Source organism: Helianthus annuus, chromosome 15 (assembly GCF_002127325.2).
Source record: "Helianthus annuus cultivar XRQ/B chromosome 15, HanXRQr2.0-SUNRISE, whole genome shotgun sequence".
NCBI classification, from domain to species: Eukaryota; Viridiplantae; Streptophyta; class Magnoliopsida; order Asterales; family Asteraceae; genus Helianthus; species Helianthus annuus.
Window position 1 is genome coordinate 29,366,848 of NC_035447.2, and position 18,175 is coordinate 29,385,022.

Here is an 18,175-nt window from a genome sequence, read left to right on the forward strand (position 1 = left end):
CGCACCATCTTCTAGGAGGTTTTCAAGTATTCTCGCCTTCGTAGTTGGTGTTTTGCGTATCTTTACATCCGCAACCATTCTGTACAAGAAAACACATTCAAATGACCAATATGAGGAACCCAAATCATCGAATCAAACCAAAAATCAATATGAGGAACACATTAATCCAAAACTGATCCGATCAGTTCATTTGTATAAAATTTAATTCTGATTTAGTTCATCTTTTTAAACAGTTCTCAAACAACCAACCAAAACGATTCGAAATTTACCAAAAATCAATTTTCACATTTCAAGTATCAATATTGATGTGTTCAAATAACTACACATTGATGCGCTTTATCAATTTCCATCATTTGTTTCTTCGCATTTGATTCAGAAATTAAAACACACAAGTATCACAGTTTCAAAAAACAACCTAGATCTATACTCTAATTGTTTTTAATCAGCCAAATGATCACATGAAACTATAGAAATCAATGATACATTTTGAACAATATACTCAGTTGATACCCGAGACAAAAACCCACAAGAATCAAAACCAAAACACAGTTGATCTCATATGAGGAACCCAAAACACATTCAAAACCTCTGTTTTGATACCCGAGACAAAAACCCACAAGAATCAAACAAAACCTCTGTTTTAATACCCGAGACAAAAACCCACAAGAATCAAACAATATTTTCACACAAAACCTGTTACATTCTAGCATATCAAAAACATAGTGTCGATCATGTTTTAGGTATGTGATTTTACCTTAGATTGTTATAGAAGATAAAGATGATGAAGATGAAGATGAAGATGATGATCGGTGGAGATTACAGAAGATGAAGATGATTCCGATGAAGATGAAGATCGGTCTTGGGACTTGAGAGAAAATATTTCAGTGAGTTTCTTGAGAAGTGTGATCGTTCTGATCATTCATATATGTTTATCATTAAGAGTTGAGAGTATAAAGGACATTTCACAATTGTCAAACAGTCAAACAGACGGAACACTGTTGGAGTGACTCAAACTGTTATGAATTTATAAGCTCAGTGGCTCAAAAAACCAAAAAATGAATTTAAGGGCTCAGGTTACCCAAATTGCATTTTGCTAAAAAAAAAAAAAAAAAAAAAAAAAAAAAAGGTGTACGTCTATCGTTGTTACATGCCATTCTGCTCCTTTAGATATGGTTGCCAAACCTTCTTCCACTTTCTTGTTAATGTACAGAGGATAAACCTGCAACTCTTTCAATTTCTGTTACAGGTCCAACTTCGCGCCAAATCCACTCTTCCAAACAACAACAACCAACTGCTTTTTGCTCTTAATCGAACAATTTGGAAGCAAAATTGAAGAACAATCGAAACAAATCCAGCCACAGATAACCAACAATTCGCTTAAATTCTAGCCACTACTTCACAATTCACAATCCAAACCCTAAATGTTGCTTCAACAACCTTCACCTAAAACCCTAACAAAACCCTTATTTCCTCACAATCATCTTCCCAAACACCTTCTCCCCCTATTTCCCTACCACAACCGCCGCACCTCGTTTATCCTACGCGCCTCCGCCTCCGCCTCCGCCGCCGATTCCAAAACCTTACCGCAATCGGCGATTCGACGGATCGCTGATAAGCTTCGCAGCTTAGGTTACGTTGAAGATACTGCAGATGATAATAATAAGCAACAAACCCTAACAACCTCACCTGGCGAAATATTTGTTCCGTTACCTGACCGGATACCGAAGCACCGGGTCGGGCACACGCTCGACCCGAGTTGGAGTACGCCGGAGAATCCGGTTCCGGAGCCTGGATCCGGAACCGCAATAAGGCGGTATCATGAGCTGCGGAGGGAGGTGTGGAAGGAGAAGAAAGAGGAGAAAGTTAAGAGGAGGATGGAGGGGAGTACTGAGACTGAGAAGGTGCCGACAATGGCGGAATTGAAGCTGGCACCGGACGAGTTGAGGAGATTGAGGAGTTTGGGGATTGCGATTAAGACGAGGTTGAAGATTGGGAAGGCTGGGATTACTGAGGGGATTGTTAATGGGATACATGAGAGGTGGAGGAGGACTGAGCTTGTGAAGATTGTTTGTGAGGATTTGTGTAGGTTGAATATGAAGAGGACTCATGATTTGCTTGAGGTTAGATGTGTAATATGTGTTGTTTTTAGTAGTGTATCATTGTTGTGAATAAAGAGCTTCAAGCATACTTCAATGTGAGAAATTATACATCCTCTTGTAATCATTTTGTATCATTTTTCGCAGAGCAAAACCGGGGGTCTGGTTATTTGGAGAGCCGGAAGTATCATAATATTGTACAGAGGAGCTGATTACAAGTATCCTTATTTCTTTATTAATAAACAAAAACCAAATGATGCATCTGCTGATGACCCAACGAGTCCATCTACAGACTCTGAAGAGGGTGGTGGTGAAGAAAGCGAATCAATCGGCTCAAAAGAAACGCAACCACCTTTGATTCAAGGTGTGGGTTCTCGAACCAGGGTCCGGTTTCAGCTGCCAGGGGAGGCCCAACTTGCAGAAGAAGCTGACCAGCTTTTGGATGGACTTGGTCCACGGTTCACTGATTGGTATGGATATGAACCGTTACCAGTTGATGCTGACCTTTTACCGGCAGTTGTTCCTGGATACAGGAAGCCGTTTCGGCTCCTTCCTTTTGGAGTTAAACCAAAATTAACAAATGACGAGATGACAACGCTAAGAAGACTTGGGAGACCTCTACCATGTCATTTTGCTTTAGGTCAGTGACTCTTGAACTATAATTCGATTTGTTATTGTTAATTACCGGTGGCCTAAAACACTTTTTTGTATAGAATTTTAGTTTTATTGAACTCTTAGTGTTAAAGATTCATCATCATACTCGGTAAATCTCACCAATAGCAAAGCTAAGGTAGGGTCTGAGGAGGGTAAGATGTAGACAGTCTTACCTTTGCCCCGTGGAATAGAGAGGCTGCTTCCAGCGAGACCCCGGCTCGATACTTAGTGTTAAAGATTATTATGATAAAACTTAGGGGTGTGAATTTCTGACACGAACCTAACACGAAATTTGTGGGTTTGGGTTTAGTCTAAATGGGTTTGGGTCAGTTTCAGGTTGAACCCGTGACCCGTTTAGCTAAACGGGTCGGGTTCATAGTGAAAAACTGTAAATAAGATTTTATAATTAGAAATGTAATTTTATTATATACATTTGTTTTTTTTTGTCGTGAAATTTTAAATTTAACATATTAATTTGAGAAAAGAAAATTAAAATAAAAAAAATTGGGTTGAACGGGTGGTGTTCGGGTCAACCCGCGAATATTCAGGCCGGTTTGGACCCGCCAACCCTCAGACGCGACCCGTTTAGCACCCCTAATAAAAGTACATATTGCAATAATAATCTAATTTCTTGATATATGATTTTAGAGGTTGTTTGCATTGAAGATACATTTCAACCTGATTGAATTGGTCCACTCATTTGGCCCATTTTAATTTTAGCTACTTTTATTATTCAACTCGACTGACCTGTTAAGAGAGATGTTGATGACCTGAATCAACCCATTCATAAATAAATGAGCCAAATTTCGCACTTATAATCTCGGCTATATATTATGATAATCAAGTGTTCACATCCTCTTAAATCGGGACAAATCATCATTTTTCTAAATAGTAAATGTAACAGTATTCAATATATTCCTGTTTTTGAAATATAAAAAAGAAAGGAAAGTATTGGTGGGTCAACCCGACCCAAATCGTTTTGATCTGTTGTCAAACCTGATCCGCCCATTTTGCCACAGATACCATTTGTCATTATCTATTTTCATTTCCCTTTTGACTTTTCCTTGTATCAGGTAGAAATAGGAAACTACAAGGGTTGGCTGCAGCGATATTAAAACTTTGGGAGAAATGTGAGATTGCAAAGATTGCTGTTAAAAAAGGAGTACAGAATACCAACAGTGTCCTGATGGCTGAAGAATTAAAGGTCAGTGTACAAGTTTAAGTTAAAGTTACAAGTTACAAGTCTGATTACTGTATATATTGGACCCAAATTTAACGTGTTTGTTAAAGGTCAGTGTCCAAGTTTAGTTGCTTAGAATTGATATCGATTTGAAACATTCATTTATTGGACCTAAATCTAAATACTTTAATCACACTAACTTTTTAAACCTTTCAAACGTCATGTACTCATGTGAATTTCTCAACGTTTTGGTACATTAATTAGCTTACTGACGTATTTATATGGTGAAGCGACTGGTTGCATTTTGTTAACTCAGTTATGTGAAGACGTGGTCTGTTTTGTCATTTTCATTATTAACAGGTCAAACACGTAAAGATTAAGAAAAGCTAAAAAAGCTAGTCAATGGGGTCGAACAGTTAAATGCCTGGTTGGTCCCTGTGGTTTGCAGATTTTGCACAGTTGATGCTCGTGGTTTCAAAATTACACAGTTTGTCCCTATGGTTTGAAAAATGTTCACGGGGTTAGCTGGTTATGATCATTCATGTTATGAAAATGCAACCATCGGGCCACTCCGCTCGTGAACATTTTCCAAACCGTCGAGACCAACTGTGTAATTTTGAAACCACGAGGATCAACTGTGCAAAATCTGCAAACCACAGGACCAACCAGGCATTTAACTCTTGTTATATCCAAAAAATCAGTCTATTTTTTTTAACAATACTTTTTGTAATCATATTTAGTATATTACTTATGAAAACATGAACAAAGCCACAAACTGCTGTCTGTTTTGACCCTGCCAAAAACTTTTGACCCATTATCCAACTTGCCAAGTCACCAATTTTTTCACCTATAGGGGTAACCCCATTTTTTTCACTCATGCGATCTTTGAGCGGTTTAAGTAAGCTGGATTTTCTTATACAGGTTAAAGACGCCGTTTCAGTTATTTCATATTCCTTGTGTATTTTAAGATTGCTGGATTCTTAAATAACTTACCAAGAAAAATGTGTAGTACTGAACTCTTGGAATCCATCTTATCTTCATCATACAATACATTACAATAATGTAACTCATAGTTCAACCTTTGAATATCATCGGTACTATACATTACAATAATGTAACTCATAGTTCAGCCTTTGAATATCATCGGTATTTTCTAAAAATTTTCCAACGTTACTTTTATGCCTTACAAAAAGTTAATCATTTCAGTGGTTGACCGGTGGAACACTACTTACGCGAGATAGGGAGTATATCGTTCTATATAGAGGTAAAGATTTTTTGCCAGCTACAGTTTCTTCCGCAATAGAACAGAGAAGGGACCGCGGAGTCGATGCCCTTGAAAGAAAGAAGAGTGCCGCCAGCTCATCTGACGTGCAAGAAAATAAAGATAAGGAAATTGAGAATCCCTCTGCTGCTGTAACTGATGGAATTAGAGACCAGAAACTGGAAATTGCTATTGAGCAAAGGAAACAAAGGTCCCGTGAAGCCGCTATAAAGAAAACTAGTTCCAAATTGTCTCAGGTAGAAATTTAGATCAAATGGTACATTTATATTGTTCTCTGATAGAGTAAAATGCCATGTTCGTCCCTGAGGTTTGGCTAGTTTTACGACTTTCGTCCAAATGTTTGTTTTTCCGCTTCTGGATCCAAAAGGTTTGAAATCTTGCCATTTTCATCCGACTCGTTAACTCCATCCATTTTTCTCTGTCAAATGAGGGGCATATCTGTCTTTTTAGACATTTTTTATCAAAATAAAAAACACTATAAGAAATAAAGATCCACCTCTGTCGACTTTCTCCCCACCCAAACCCTTTAATCATCACAAAATGTCTAAAACGACGAAATTACCCCTGACTTAACGTTAAAAATGGATAGATTTAACGAGTCAGATGAAAATGGCAAGATTTTAAACCTTTTGGATCCAGATGCGGAAAAACAAACCTTTGGACGAAAGTCACAAAAGTAGGCAAACCTCAGGGATGAAAATGGCATTTTACTCTTTACATTGTTTTCTGATATTTACTGGGTAGTTAGTTCTTAGAGGTAGAAATTTTGACCAAATAACCAAATGTGGGTCAGTCTGCTCTCCAACGGATCGAATTTGCTGAACGGGTCGAAAAATTCCCAAACTGCTTAAAATGCTTACAACCTCCTAAATATCTTTATTCACGAAAAGATTTTTATTTTGATAGTGTAGCTTTTGTAATCATATTAGTTATTTATAAAATTAAAAGAAATGACTAAAGAATGTTGGTGGGTCCACGACCACTTTGACCTATTATCTAATCAACCCGTTTTGCCACTATATGATATATTTGAAGTTGATAATGATAGGCATTGGTGGACAAAGAAAGGGCAGAGAAGCTTCTAGAAGAGCTGGAGAAGAAAGAGACCAAGCAACAAGTTGAAGCAGACAAAGAAGGTATCACTGAAGAGGAACGGTTTATGCTGAGAAAAGTCGGCATGAAAATGAGGCCTTTTTTACTGTTAGGTGAGTCTCATTTTCTTTTTTATAGCACAACATTTCAAACCTAAGATTCATTTACCTGTAAACGGGTTGTTTCAGTTTCTTTCATATCTCAAACGGGTCACGGGTCAAATAACAAAGCATCTTAATAGGGATCAAGTTGAACAAAAACAACTCCACCCCCCCCCCCCCTGAAATTTTACTAAATGGCCACTTTGGTGGGGGATAAACATCAGCTGCCACTAGGCCAAGAGGCCATCCGCACGTTTGTTTTGTTGGACGAGTCTCGGTTTTTCTTTTATAACACAACACCTTAATCCTTAGGAGAGGTGGCAATTTTGACCCATTTACTAGTGAACGGGTCGATTTGGGTGGATCTCAACAGGTCAAAACAATTAGCTTAAAGGGAAGAAGTCAAATGGGTAATAGGGTGAAAAGTCCCCGAAGTCTAGTTTCAGTGCACACCACCTCCTATATCATTATTATTCAAAGATCTCATTAATCATTATTATCATTCAAAGTCGACAAAAAGAGTTTATTGGTCACTTTTCGACCCGTGCTAAAAAGTGATCCAAATTAACCTGAACCCATTACCAATCCGCTCAGCTTGCCATGTCTAAGTGTCTAACTAAGACCTTACTGTTTTCAGGAAGACGTGGAGTTTTTGATGGCACTGTTGAAAATATGCATCTTCACTGGAAATATAGGGAACTTGTGAGGATATTATGTGGTGAAACCAGCATTGACGAGGTTCATGCAATAGCAAGAACATTAGAATCAGAAAGTGGTGGTGTATTAATTGCAGTAGAACGTATGCGTAAAGGTCATGCAATTATTGTTTATCGTGGCAAAAACTACAAAAGACCTGCTAGCTTGAGGCCACAAACACTCCTTAATAAAAGAGAAGCATTAAAACGCTCCATTGAAGCCCAACGTCGAGAGGTAACTAAATACTAAATTGTATTTATATTTGCATAACTTATAATTTAATTTCCATATGTATTAATTCAATATGGAAGCACACTATTTTTTTCTGGTTTTGTTGATTTCTTGTTACCTTTATGATGCAGTCTTTGAAACTTCATGTATTGAAGCTTGGAAAAAATGTTGAAGAATTAAAGCTTAAGTTGGTGAGTGTTCAAATGTAGTCATCCGTCAATTGTCATGGTTGACATCGGTCTGTTTGTACTTGCAAATTTAAACGAAATTATTCAATTTGTCTTGAACCAGGCCACAAGTGAGGAAATAAGTATACACGGCCAAAAAGATCAGAATACTCAGTTGGTGAGTGTCCATTTTTATATGTCACTTCCTTCTTATTTTTGTAACTATTTAAGGATGACATATAATTGGCGTTGTTGGAGTAATGTTGTTGTTATGTACAGGAACAGGATATTATAAGCCCATCATCTGAATATACGGAACCTGACTCTGATCTTGAAGTTTATAAATCAAATCCTACAGATCAGGATAACGGGCAGGTGAGGAGTATTCACGTGTTAATTTTTTTATATGGTAAATGCATTGATATTTTTGCAAAAAGTATGTTATTAAAGTGATCTTCTGTTTTTTTTTTTTTTTGAGTTAATTGCCATTTTAGTCCCTGTGGTTTGGGCCATTTTGCCAGTTTAGTCCAAAGGTTTCATTTTTAACATCTGGATCCAAAAAAGTTTCATCGTTGCCATTTTGGTCCAACTGACTTAACTCCATCCATATCTGTTAAAGCTGCCAAGGGCATTTTTGTTAGATATGGATGGAGTTAAGTCAGTTGGACCAAAATAAAATGACAAAAATGCCCTTGGCAGCTTTAACAGATATGGATGGAGTTAAGTCACTTGGACCAAAATGGCAACGATGAAACCTTTTTGGATCCAGATGTTAAAAATGAAACCTTTGGACTAAACTGGCAAAATGGCCTAAACCACAGGGACTAAAATGGCAATTTACTCTTTTTTTTTTTAATTATATAAGGATATTGTTAGCATAAGGTATACCCTTCGGACGACGTTCACCTGTTTATCCATTAGAAATAAACCACAACCTAAATCAACCAGTTCGATTGTAAACGGGTCAAAGTTGTCTACTCTTGAATATATATTTAAAGTGGTAACACTGTAACAGTCAAGTGATTTTATAAATGTAAGTTGAAATTCCCCTTATGACATTATAATTGGCGCTGTTGGAGTAAATCTGTTTCTATTATACAGCAACTGCTAAGGGTAGTAATTATAACCCATTTATATAAAAATGGGGTGCTATATTTTATTAATAACAGGTAAAACAGGATAACACTTTACAAACTATCTAAAAATATGTGTCCAACTATTAGAAAGTCAACCTCCTAAATTGCTTTAGTAACAAAATTTTATCATAAAAGAAACGACAAATATGTAGAGTGTAGACCCTTTGAAATGTAACCTTTCCTTTTCTAGTGTCAATTAACTATTTTTTACTTATTTGCAACATTCAAGGCAAGAGAGCTTCAGGAAGGTGCTATAGATTTTTCAAATACAGATGATGGCATAAGCGCATCTCAAGAAAATCCAGCCAATGAAAGTGACTTCACAGAAGCTAATTCAGATCCTTCAAGCTTATCAGTGGAAGGTCCGAATGAAAGCGAGAACCATAAGACACAAAGCACTTCAATTTCTCCGGATGCTTTCAAGGTATATAATAATTGCTTATCAATTCAATCTGAGGGCGTGTTTGGATGTGTGTTTTCCAACAGTTATCTGATTCTTGCAACATCAAGTAGTATTGCTAGTCTTTAATGTTTGAGTCATATACTTCTGCTTATGATTATGTGATTACGTAGGTTGACTAGGGTCAAATAATCGGTTTGGCAATAGCTGCAACCGTAGACTTCATCCAAACTACCTCTTACACTGTGACTGTGTTTTATCGTAGTTGGTTATCTACAATTGATTATTTGATATCCAAGCATCCCCGAAAGGCCGAAAACCTTTATTAATATTGCTAGTATTACTATCCTTCGTTTGTGATGTATCAAATCTATTTCAGCTAGAAGAAACATCAAGCGCTGACCTTTGTGTCTCTGTCATGAGGAGTGAGGTGCCATTTTCACCAGCTAACAAACCTCAAGTCAACGAGTCAAATGGGAAACTTCGCAGATCTGTTCTTCTTTCCAATCAAGAAAGGCTGCTTTTGAGGAAACAAGCCTTAAAGATGAAAAAACGTCCTGTTCTAGCTGTTGGTAAGTTACACATGTGATAACAGCAGATTTGAAAAAGTGGACGTGTGGCTTACGGGTAAAGTTTTAATAAAAGTCATGATGGGTGAGAACCGATTAAATCCTTTTGAATTTTAATAAGTAGTTGTATTGAATATAATTACAAAACCTATACCATAATGATGGATTTTTTTTTTTTTTGGTTCAATTGTTTTATACAAATTCTATTTTTGCAACTCTTTTAGTTTTAAAAAAGTTTTTGTAGTGTTCATTTTAATCCTCGCATCTTTTATTTAATATTCAATCAATTTCTTCATTAAATTGTTCTTTTATAAAAATGAGAGTAAAGTACACGGATGGTCCCTATGGTTTACCAAAATTTTGGATTTGGTCCCTAGCTTTCGAAAAGTATACGGATGGTCCCAATGGTTTACCAAAATTTTGGATTTGGCTTAGTTTATCTGTTTATGAAATATGTGTTTATAAGCATTATAATATGATCATAAGCTTAAATTAAACAACACTCCACTTATCCTTACACTGAACCAGCTTGTCTGGTCTGCTTTTCAAAACCATACTAACACTACTACTATTATATTGCAGGGAGAAGCAATATCGTTAGCGGGGTGGCTAAAACAATTAAAACTCATTTCCAGAAATACCCCCTCGCTATTGTGAATATTAAAGGCCGAGCCAAAGGGACTTCAGCACAAGAATTGGTATCAAAGTTAGAGGTATGCATCACAACTTCACACCTGTAGCGTATAAACCAGTAGCTGACCCGTTAATAGCTAAAATGGACATATTGTTTTTCTTGTAGGAAGCAACAGGTGCAATTCTGGTTTCCCAAGAACCGAATAAAATCATTCTATACAGGGGTTGGGGGGCTACTACTACTGTTACACATAATTCTAACCAGACTAGTGGGAAACGAGAACCGAATAGGCGTGAAGATATTGTTAAGCCAATCATATCTCCAGAACTCATTTCAGCAATTAGAATTGAATGCGGATTGCAGGAGTACAAAGTCCAAGAGAGCGAAGCTGTTTCTTAGGCTGATAACGGTATTATTTTGACTTTTCTCTCTCAGGTTCTGTTTTTATGCACGACTTTCGATGTCACTGTGAGTTAGAGGTGGCAAGATGGGCAAATCAGGAATGTAGAGTAACGGGTCAGTTTTAGTATGGATTGGAACCAGTCGACCACAAAAACGCCTTTTTGCCCATTTTTTAATTTGGTTTAACAAATAGTTAATGCATCAAGTATGATAACAGAAACAATATTATTACAGTGATGATCTGAACTTTTTGAATTAAGTGACTTAGAAGGTTGTTTTATAAAAAGTACATTTTGGGCAACATTTAACCCGTTTGGCCCATTGACCCATTTCTCTTCTAGCTATTTTCTCTAAAATGGACCCATTTGAGACTAAAAGTAACCTAAACTAACCGCTATACTTTATGTGATCCAGGTTTGTGACGTTCAGTTTGTATATCTTGGCTATTGATAGCTGTTATTGACTAGCGATTGATGGCGCATTGTCCCGTTTCATCATGCATGGCAGATCTGTGTCGAATCTGGATGGTCAGACTATATTGACAAGGCATACATTCCGTCTCAGATGAACTGTAACTGATCTGAACCGAGAAATAGGTTAATCATCTAGTTTGTATTTTGTGGATTGGTTTAGGCTCAGCCGAATCACTTGTTTTCATTTATATATATATATATATTCTTCACATTTTACGAAACTAACCAGTTTTCACATATGCACGGTAGTGAGGAGAGTTGACGGTGGTTCTCGACTATAAACATGTAGAGGCCGGTTAACGTACAATACTTCTTATCCTACATTATGTACGCGATGCCCACAACTGTACGATCTTCAATCCATCAAACGCGGGCGAAACTAATTTATATCATTAAATTAATCAAATTAATATACATAAAACCAACCGTGAAGGATAAAATTGATAATTTCTCTATCAAAATCCCGGTAATTTCGTTCGGTACCTTCTTCTCCAACCAACTCTTCTGCAATTCAATATCAACATGCGAAACTAGTTTAAACATGCGATGCATTTCCCATTTCTTTGGAAATGAAAATGCACATGCGAATTATAATTATTATACATGCACATGAAAATGGAAATGAGAAATGAACATGCATATGTGAATTATAATTATTTGTCAACATGCACATGCGAATTTACTCTATAATATTTACGAAGTGTGATGAATAGTACATATATATTATTTTAAATATCGAATTTACAAATATGCCCTTAACTGTGAAATTGGGGCCCAACCAATTTACGATTTTGTCCCCCTTTAAAATTACGATTTTGCCATCAGTTTAAAACTACGCTTTTACCTCTGGTTCAAAATGAAATTATGCTTTTGCCCTCAGTAAAAAAATACACTTTTGCCCTCGGTTCAAAAATACGATTTTGCCCCCTTTAAATTTACAATTTCGCCATTAGTTTTGTTTTCTTCCTCTCAGGTAAGTTACGATTTTGTCCTCAATTTAAATTTACATTTTTGTCATTGGTTTTGTTTGCTTTCCCAGTCAAATTATGATTTTGCCCCGCTTTAAAATTATGATTTTGCCATCAGTTTAAAATTACATTTTACCTCCAGTTCAAAATAAAATTATGCTTTTGCCCCCAGTGAAAAATTACAATTTTGCCCTCGGTTCAAATTTACGATTTTGCCCTATTTAAATTTATAGTTTTGCCATTAGTTTTGTTTTCTTCCTCACAGGTAAATTATGATTTTGCTCTCAATTTAAATTTACATTTTTGTTATCGGTTTTGTTTGCTTTCCCTATCAAATTACGATTTTGCCCACAGTGTATAAGTATAGACACAAGATGGGGGCATAGTGCGAGACAACTGCCTGGAACTCCCCCATTGGACCAACCAATTTACGATTTTATCCCTGCTTTAAAATTACGATTTTACCATCAGTTCGAAATTACGCTTTTACCCCGAGTTCAAAATAAAATTATGCTTTTGCCCACAACTAAAAATTACAATTTTGTCCTCGGTTAAAAATTACGATTTTGCCCCGTTTAAATTTACAGTTTTGCAATTAGTTTTGGTTATCTCCTTCCAGCCAAATTATGATTTTGCCCTCAATTTAAATTTACATTTTTGTCCATTTCCGCTTTATGTATATATTATTGTTATTATTGCGCGAAAGTATTAAGAAAAACTTTCACAATTCGGTTGGTTGTATGAACATTCTAATATAGTGAATGTCTCGGGTTCGAAACCCTTCATGGGGAAAAAAATTTTATTACCTGCTGCTAAATAAAAGTTTGAATTTCTATTATTCTTAATAATATTTTCCGTGATATATTCCTTCTTCTTTTTTCACTTTTACAGTGTTTTCTCTGCTTCTAAATAAAAATAGAATGACTCGCATTGCAAGTTTAAACGGTCAAAGCTTGCCCACTAGTTAAGCTGGTAAACCTAGTTAAATATACAATGCAAACGAAACTAGGTTAGTAACTTAATTCAACATTTACGATAATCGCGAGATCGAAACCCTCACGACGAATGACAAAGTATAGCCCAATTTGGGTAGCACTTAAACATTCATCGGATCGGTTTTAATCGATCGGATATAGTACCGTAGCAGTGATCGAGTTATTACCCCGTTATCGTAGCAGAGTGTTGGTATCTCGGGTATATTATTTTGATCAGATTATTAGAGAAAGAAACAAATTTTTTGAACAACTTTCAAGTCCATGAATTGCTCAATTTATAGCCGATTCGCAGCGTTCTCGCGCCCCGCGACCAATTTAGCGAAGTCCCTCGCGGGCCGCGAGGGACACCCTAGCTACGGCTAGGGCTGCCGTGTCACCACCTAGCCTCGACACGTGGATGACACGTGTCGGTCATCATTACCCGGAACCCTAGGGCGCTCGCTCCCCGCGAAGGCACCTTCTAAATCTGTCGCAGGCCGTGACAGACTAATAGTTCTTGTTTTCTTGGATTTTTATAAAAAGGGAAGATACAGGGGTTCGGGTTTTTACTTACGGAGCGTTTTAGGGCGTTTTTGTGGGTTGTTACATCCTCCCCACCTTGTTTAAAATCTCGTCCTCGAGATTTACTGGAACAAGTAAGGATATTTTCTTTTCATCTCTGATTCTAGCTCCCACGTGTATTCAGGTCCTCTTTTTGAATCCCATTTTACTTTGACCAGAACCAATCTCTTGTTTTTGAGATTCTTGACCTTTCTGTCTTCTATTTGTAGAGGTTTTTCAACAAATTTTAACTTTTCCTTTACCTCTATATCTTAAAGAGGTACTACCAGTGATTCATCAGATAAGCATTTCTTAAGATTACTTACATGAAATACATCATGTACACCGGTTAATTCTTCTGGTAATTGTAACTGATAGGCAACTGGTCCTATCCGTTGGATGATTTTAAAAGGTCCGACATATCTTGGTATTAACTTTCCTTTCTTACTGAATCGGACTACTCCTTTCCAAGGAGAAACTTTTAATAGTACTTTGTCCCCAACTTGGAATTCTAACGGTTTTTGGCGATGGTCGGCATAACTCTTTTGGCGATCTCGTGCCGTTTTCAATCTTTCTTTGATTTGAGTTATCTTGTCGGTGGTTTCATGTACAATTTCGAGACCTGATAATTGACTTTCTCCTATTTCTGCCCAACATACTGGAGTTCGGCACTTTCGTCCATAAAGTGCTTCGAATTGGGCAGCATTGATGCTTGTGTGACAACTATTGTTATATGAGAATTATTAGTGTCAAATGGTCATCCCAATTTCCACCGAAATCTATAACACATGCCCTCAACATGTCTTCTAAGGTTTGGATTGTCCGTTCACTTTGTCCATCAGTCTGGGGATGGTATATCGTACTTAAATTTAATCGTGTCCCCATTGCTTGTTGGAAACTTGTCCAAAAATGTGAAGTGAAACGACTATCCCTATCAGATACAATGGAGAGTGGAACTCTATGTAGTGATACTACCTCATCCACATATAACTTATCTAGTCGTTCCATGCTAAAGGTTTCCTTTATTCTTCCATTCATTCCTTCAGTATCATCCTTAATTGATGTTTCTTGAATATTTTTCAGTTGTTCCATCAAATCTAGTTGCAGATTTAACCTAAGAGCACGAACTCGTCTTTGTTTCTCTTGATACTTACGACTTAAGGCATCTGCTACTACATTTGCTTTTCCTTCGTGATACTGAATATCACAGTCGTAGTCACTTAAGATTTCCATCCACCTTCTTTGTCTCATGTTCAATTTTTTTTGCCCAAAAATATATCTTAAACTCTTATGATCTGTAAAGACAGTAAACTTACTACCATACAGATAATGTCTCCAAATTTTAAGGGCAAAAATTATTGCTCCTAATTCTAAGTCATGAGTTGTGTAATTTTAAGGGCAAAAATTATAGGCCTATACGATGCTCATTAGGGTTGCCCGGGGAGACATTGTCAGCCTTTGACTGACCTAAAAGTTTGAACCAACTTAATACGCATCGTATAGGCCTATACGATGCTTATTGGGGGTGTCGATTTAATAATCCAAGGTGTGCCAATAATACGACCCTTTTCTTTTCGTATTATCTTTTTGACCACTAAAATTTATGATGGTTTAGTAATCCAATGTGCAATGACTTTTCAATTTTTAATTCACTGTACACTAGTGTTGAAAAAGCAAATATAATAATATTAAAATAGTAAACTCTTTTATCTTATAATCAAATAAAAGTCGTCCAAACTCCAGGCATCTTCTTCATCCTTTTCACAGCTCCGCCGATACCAGTTTCGCTACCGCCCGTTCTCGCCGGAAAACATTTAGCGGCCGTCCCCGAAACCTATAATTGTCGTCCCCATTTTCCAGAAACGTTTAGCAGCCGTCCCCCAATATCTGAAAATGTTTAAGGAACGTCCCCGGGACGGGTGCTCCTTGCTTCCGGACATCCCCGTGCTTCATAGGTGGCAGCATATTAGCTTATCTGGTTTGTATCGTACCAAAGAATCAACTGCCTTAGGCTAGAGGGTGTGGCTTCGCGCTCCTCCACCACGTCATGAAGTTTAGCGCCCTTTGGCGCCCTAAACCACCCAGCCTCCGTTAAAGGGGGCGCTATCCTTGGCTTCCGTTAAAAGAATAGCGCGCGACAGGAAGATATCAAGGGGCCTCACCTTCATCTAGGGCTGGCATAACGGGTTAAACCGATCTGTTAAGACACGAACCCGAAACACGTGAACACGAACACGACACGAAATCTTATCGTTTCAGATTTTTCAAACACGAACACGAAACTGTTAATAAACAGGTCACACGAAACGACCTGTTAAGACACGATATAAGTTAGGGCTGGCAATTCGGACATGAACACGATAAGGTCTAGGTGGGATTATTACAGGCCAATTTCCCTTTTTAATATAGTTAAAAGAGGCTTTATAATGGACGTTATTCCACACCATATAAGTTAGCGATAAAGCCCTCTAGGGTAATATATATGTGTCACCTACGTGGCGTAATAACGCTCCTAAGGCTTTAAACCACACCGTCTAGCCTAACATTGAAATCAGCAACAACATGAAACAAGAACCAAAAAAGAATAAAGCCTGCTTTTACAGTCTGGTTTTGGGAATTTTTATGGTCCTGAATGTTTTTTAAAAGAAAATACGGACTGGATTATAGATTTTGGTTCTTTATCATGTGCACATATAATTATATTATATGCTTAGGGAATATAAGGATGGTTTTTTATGATGTCAACGTGTAGGTCCTGGCCACTTTGAAAAAGAAATATGATATATAGGATTAAAATTTAAAATAACTACACATTGCAAATCTGATGGTCATGAGATGGGAGAAGTTGACTTTAACAGCAGAAATTACTTTATTATAATAGGATCATTACAAGGAATTTAAACAAGAGCTGGCTAATGGAACAAAGACACGTGACTCTTTTTAAGTTTCATAAATCAGTTTATTTATATTTTAGTTTATTTCAACAGCTGCACTGCAAAAGTTAAAAACAAACAGTCTTCTTCTTGTAGACTGCAGATGTTTTGGTCCACCTCTTCTGCTACAGATGTCTACAGCTGTAGTCCGCAGACTGCAGACGTTTTACCTCTGAAAAAACAAACAACACCTTAGAATTAGGGCCGTTCAAATCGCTCGCCGCTCGTCGCTCACTCGACGCTCGTTCGGAAATTGCTCGAAAAATGCTCGTTCGATTTGACGCTCGGTTGTAAACGAGCCGCTCTGCTCGGTTCGGTTTGCAAGCGCGCCAAGCATGAGCAAAGGTCCGCTCGGCTCGGTTCGGCTCGAATTATTATTTTTAATTAGTATATATATATATATATATGTATACATATACACATACATATATAAACATGTATATACACATATATATACACAAATATCAATTACACGCATATACACACACACACACACACCTATATATACACACATTACACATACATATATACTTGAATATAAATTAAATTTATAGTTTTATATATACCACTCTATTAGATTTTGGTCCGCTATATACAAGTTTACAACTATATCTATACATACTACCCCAACCACGCCAATAAAAAATTAATATCAAATCTAAAAGTTAAACCCTAAACCGATAAACGACAGGCTGCTCGTCGCCTCATTGTTTCATCATGTTACCCTAAGTCGATCGTCTCCTGCTCTCAATGTATTCGTTTGTGTAATATGATCGTCGCCTCGTCGGCCACAACATTATAATTCATAAGAAAAATATTATGTTATGAAATGTGTATGTTTTTAAAGACATAAAAACTGGAGACCAAACATTGTCACTATCTATCTTAGCAAATTTAAATGGGGCGACACGGTTGTCCAAATCGCTCGAACTTCGCTCGACGCTCGCTCGGAATATTTACTGCTCGAAAAATGTTCGTTTGATTAAGGCTCGGTTTTAAATGAGCCCCTCCTCTCGGTTCGGTTTGTAAATGAACCAAGCACGAACAAAAATCCGCTTAGTTCGGCTCGGCTCGTGAACATCCCTACTTAGAATTAGAAATCTCCAACAAATTCCATTTCAAAATTGAAAGTCTCCTTCCCACTCCTATGAAGTTTTTCTAACATTTCCTGAGATACAAAAAAAAAAATGGTCAGCTTATGGTGATGAGTTCATGATAGAGACAATGTGTCCAAATATATCTTGGACAAAACCAATATTCGCATGCAAATCATATTTCACATTCTACCAACAATCTACGCATATAACCGTTTTACATATACTCATATGTATAATATTGAAATCCCTTGGCTGCCTCAACCCATATAACCGTTGCCATTTATACGGCTATATACATTTGAATTATTTTATATGATTTTTAATCAGCATTCATGCCTCCAGCTCAACACTTTTTTAGTTAATAGCGTCCTCTCAACCATTTCCCAAATGCTATTGGGGGCACTATTGAATCTGCTCTAATGATGAAAAACGATTGTATTACAAGAAAAAAAAACATGAATCGACGATAAAAGATATTGAACGGGCATTTGATGTGTTAAAGAAACCATGTACTATCGTTGCCCACCCA

The 18,175-nt window shown here is 37.1% G+C and overlaps 1 protein-coding gene across 1 annotated transcript; it reads left to right on the forward strand.

Moving 5' to 3' along the window:
- The first annotated feature begins 1,157 nt into the window (after positions 1–1,157).
- LOC110911168 (CRM-domain containing factor CFM2, chloroplastic) lies at positions 1,158–11,334 on the forward strand. Its single transcript, XM_022155762.2, has 14 exons — positions 1,158–2,120; positions 2,244–2,736; positions 3,824–3,954; positions 5,137–5,448; positions 6,261–6,417; positions 7,043–7,335; positions 7,464–7,523; positions 7,624–7,677; positions 7,779–7,874; positions 8,865–9,059; positions 9,415–9,607; positions 10,187–10,317; positions 10,404–10,647; positions 11,055–11,334. The coding sequence occupies exons 1-13, from the start codon at positions 1,422–1,424 to the stop codon at positions 10,635–10,637; spliced, it is 3,048 nt and encodes a 1,015-aa protein (XP_022011454.1). The 5' UTR covers positions 1,158–1,421; the 3' UTR covers positions 10,638–10,647; positions 11,055–11,334.
- The last annotated feature ends 6,841 nt before the right edge of the window (positions 11,335–18,175 follow it).

Coding starts and splice junctions, on each gene's coding strand:
- LOC110911168 (XM_022155762.2), top strand. CDS start 1,422: ATGTTGCTTCAACAACCTTCACCTAAAACCCTAACAAAACCCTTATTT. Junction 2,737..3,823: donor ACCATGTCATTTTGCTTTAG/GTCAGTGACTCT, acceptor TCCTTGTATCAG/GTAGAAATAGGAAACTACAA. Junction 7,524..7,623: donor AAGAATTAAAGCTTAAGTTG/GTGAGTGTTCAA, acceptor GTCTTGAACCAG/GCCACAAGTGAGGAAATAAG.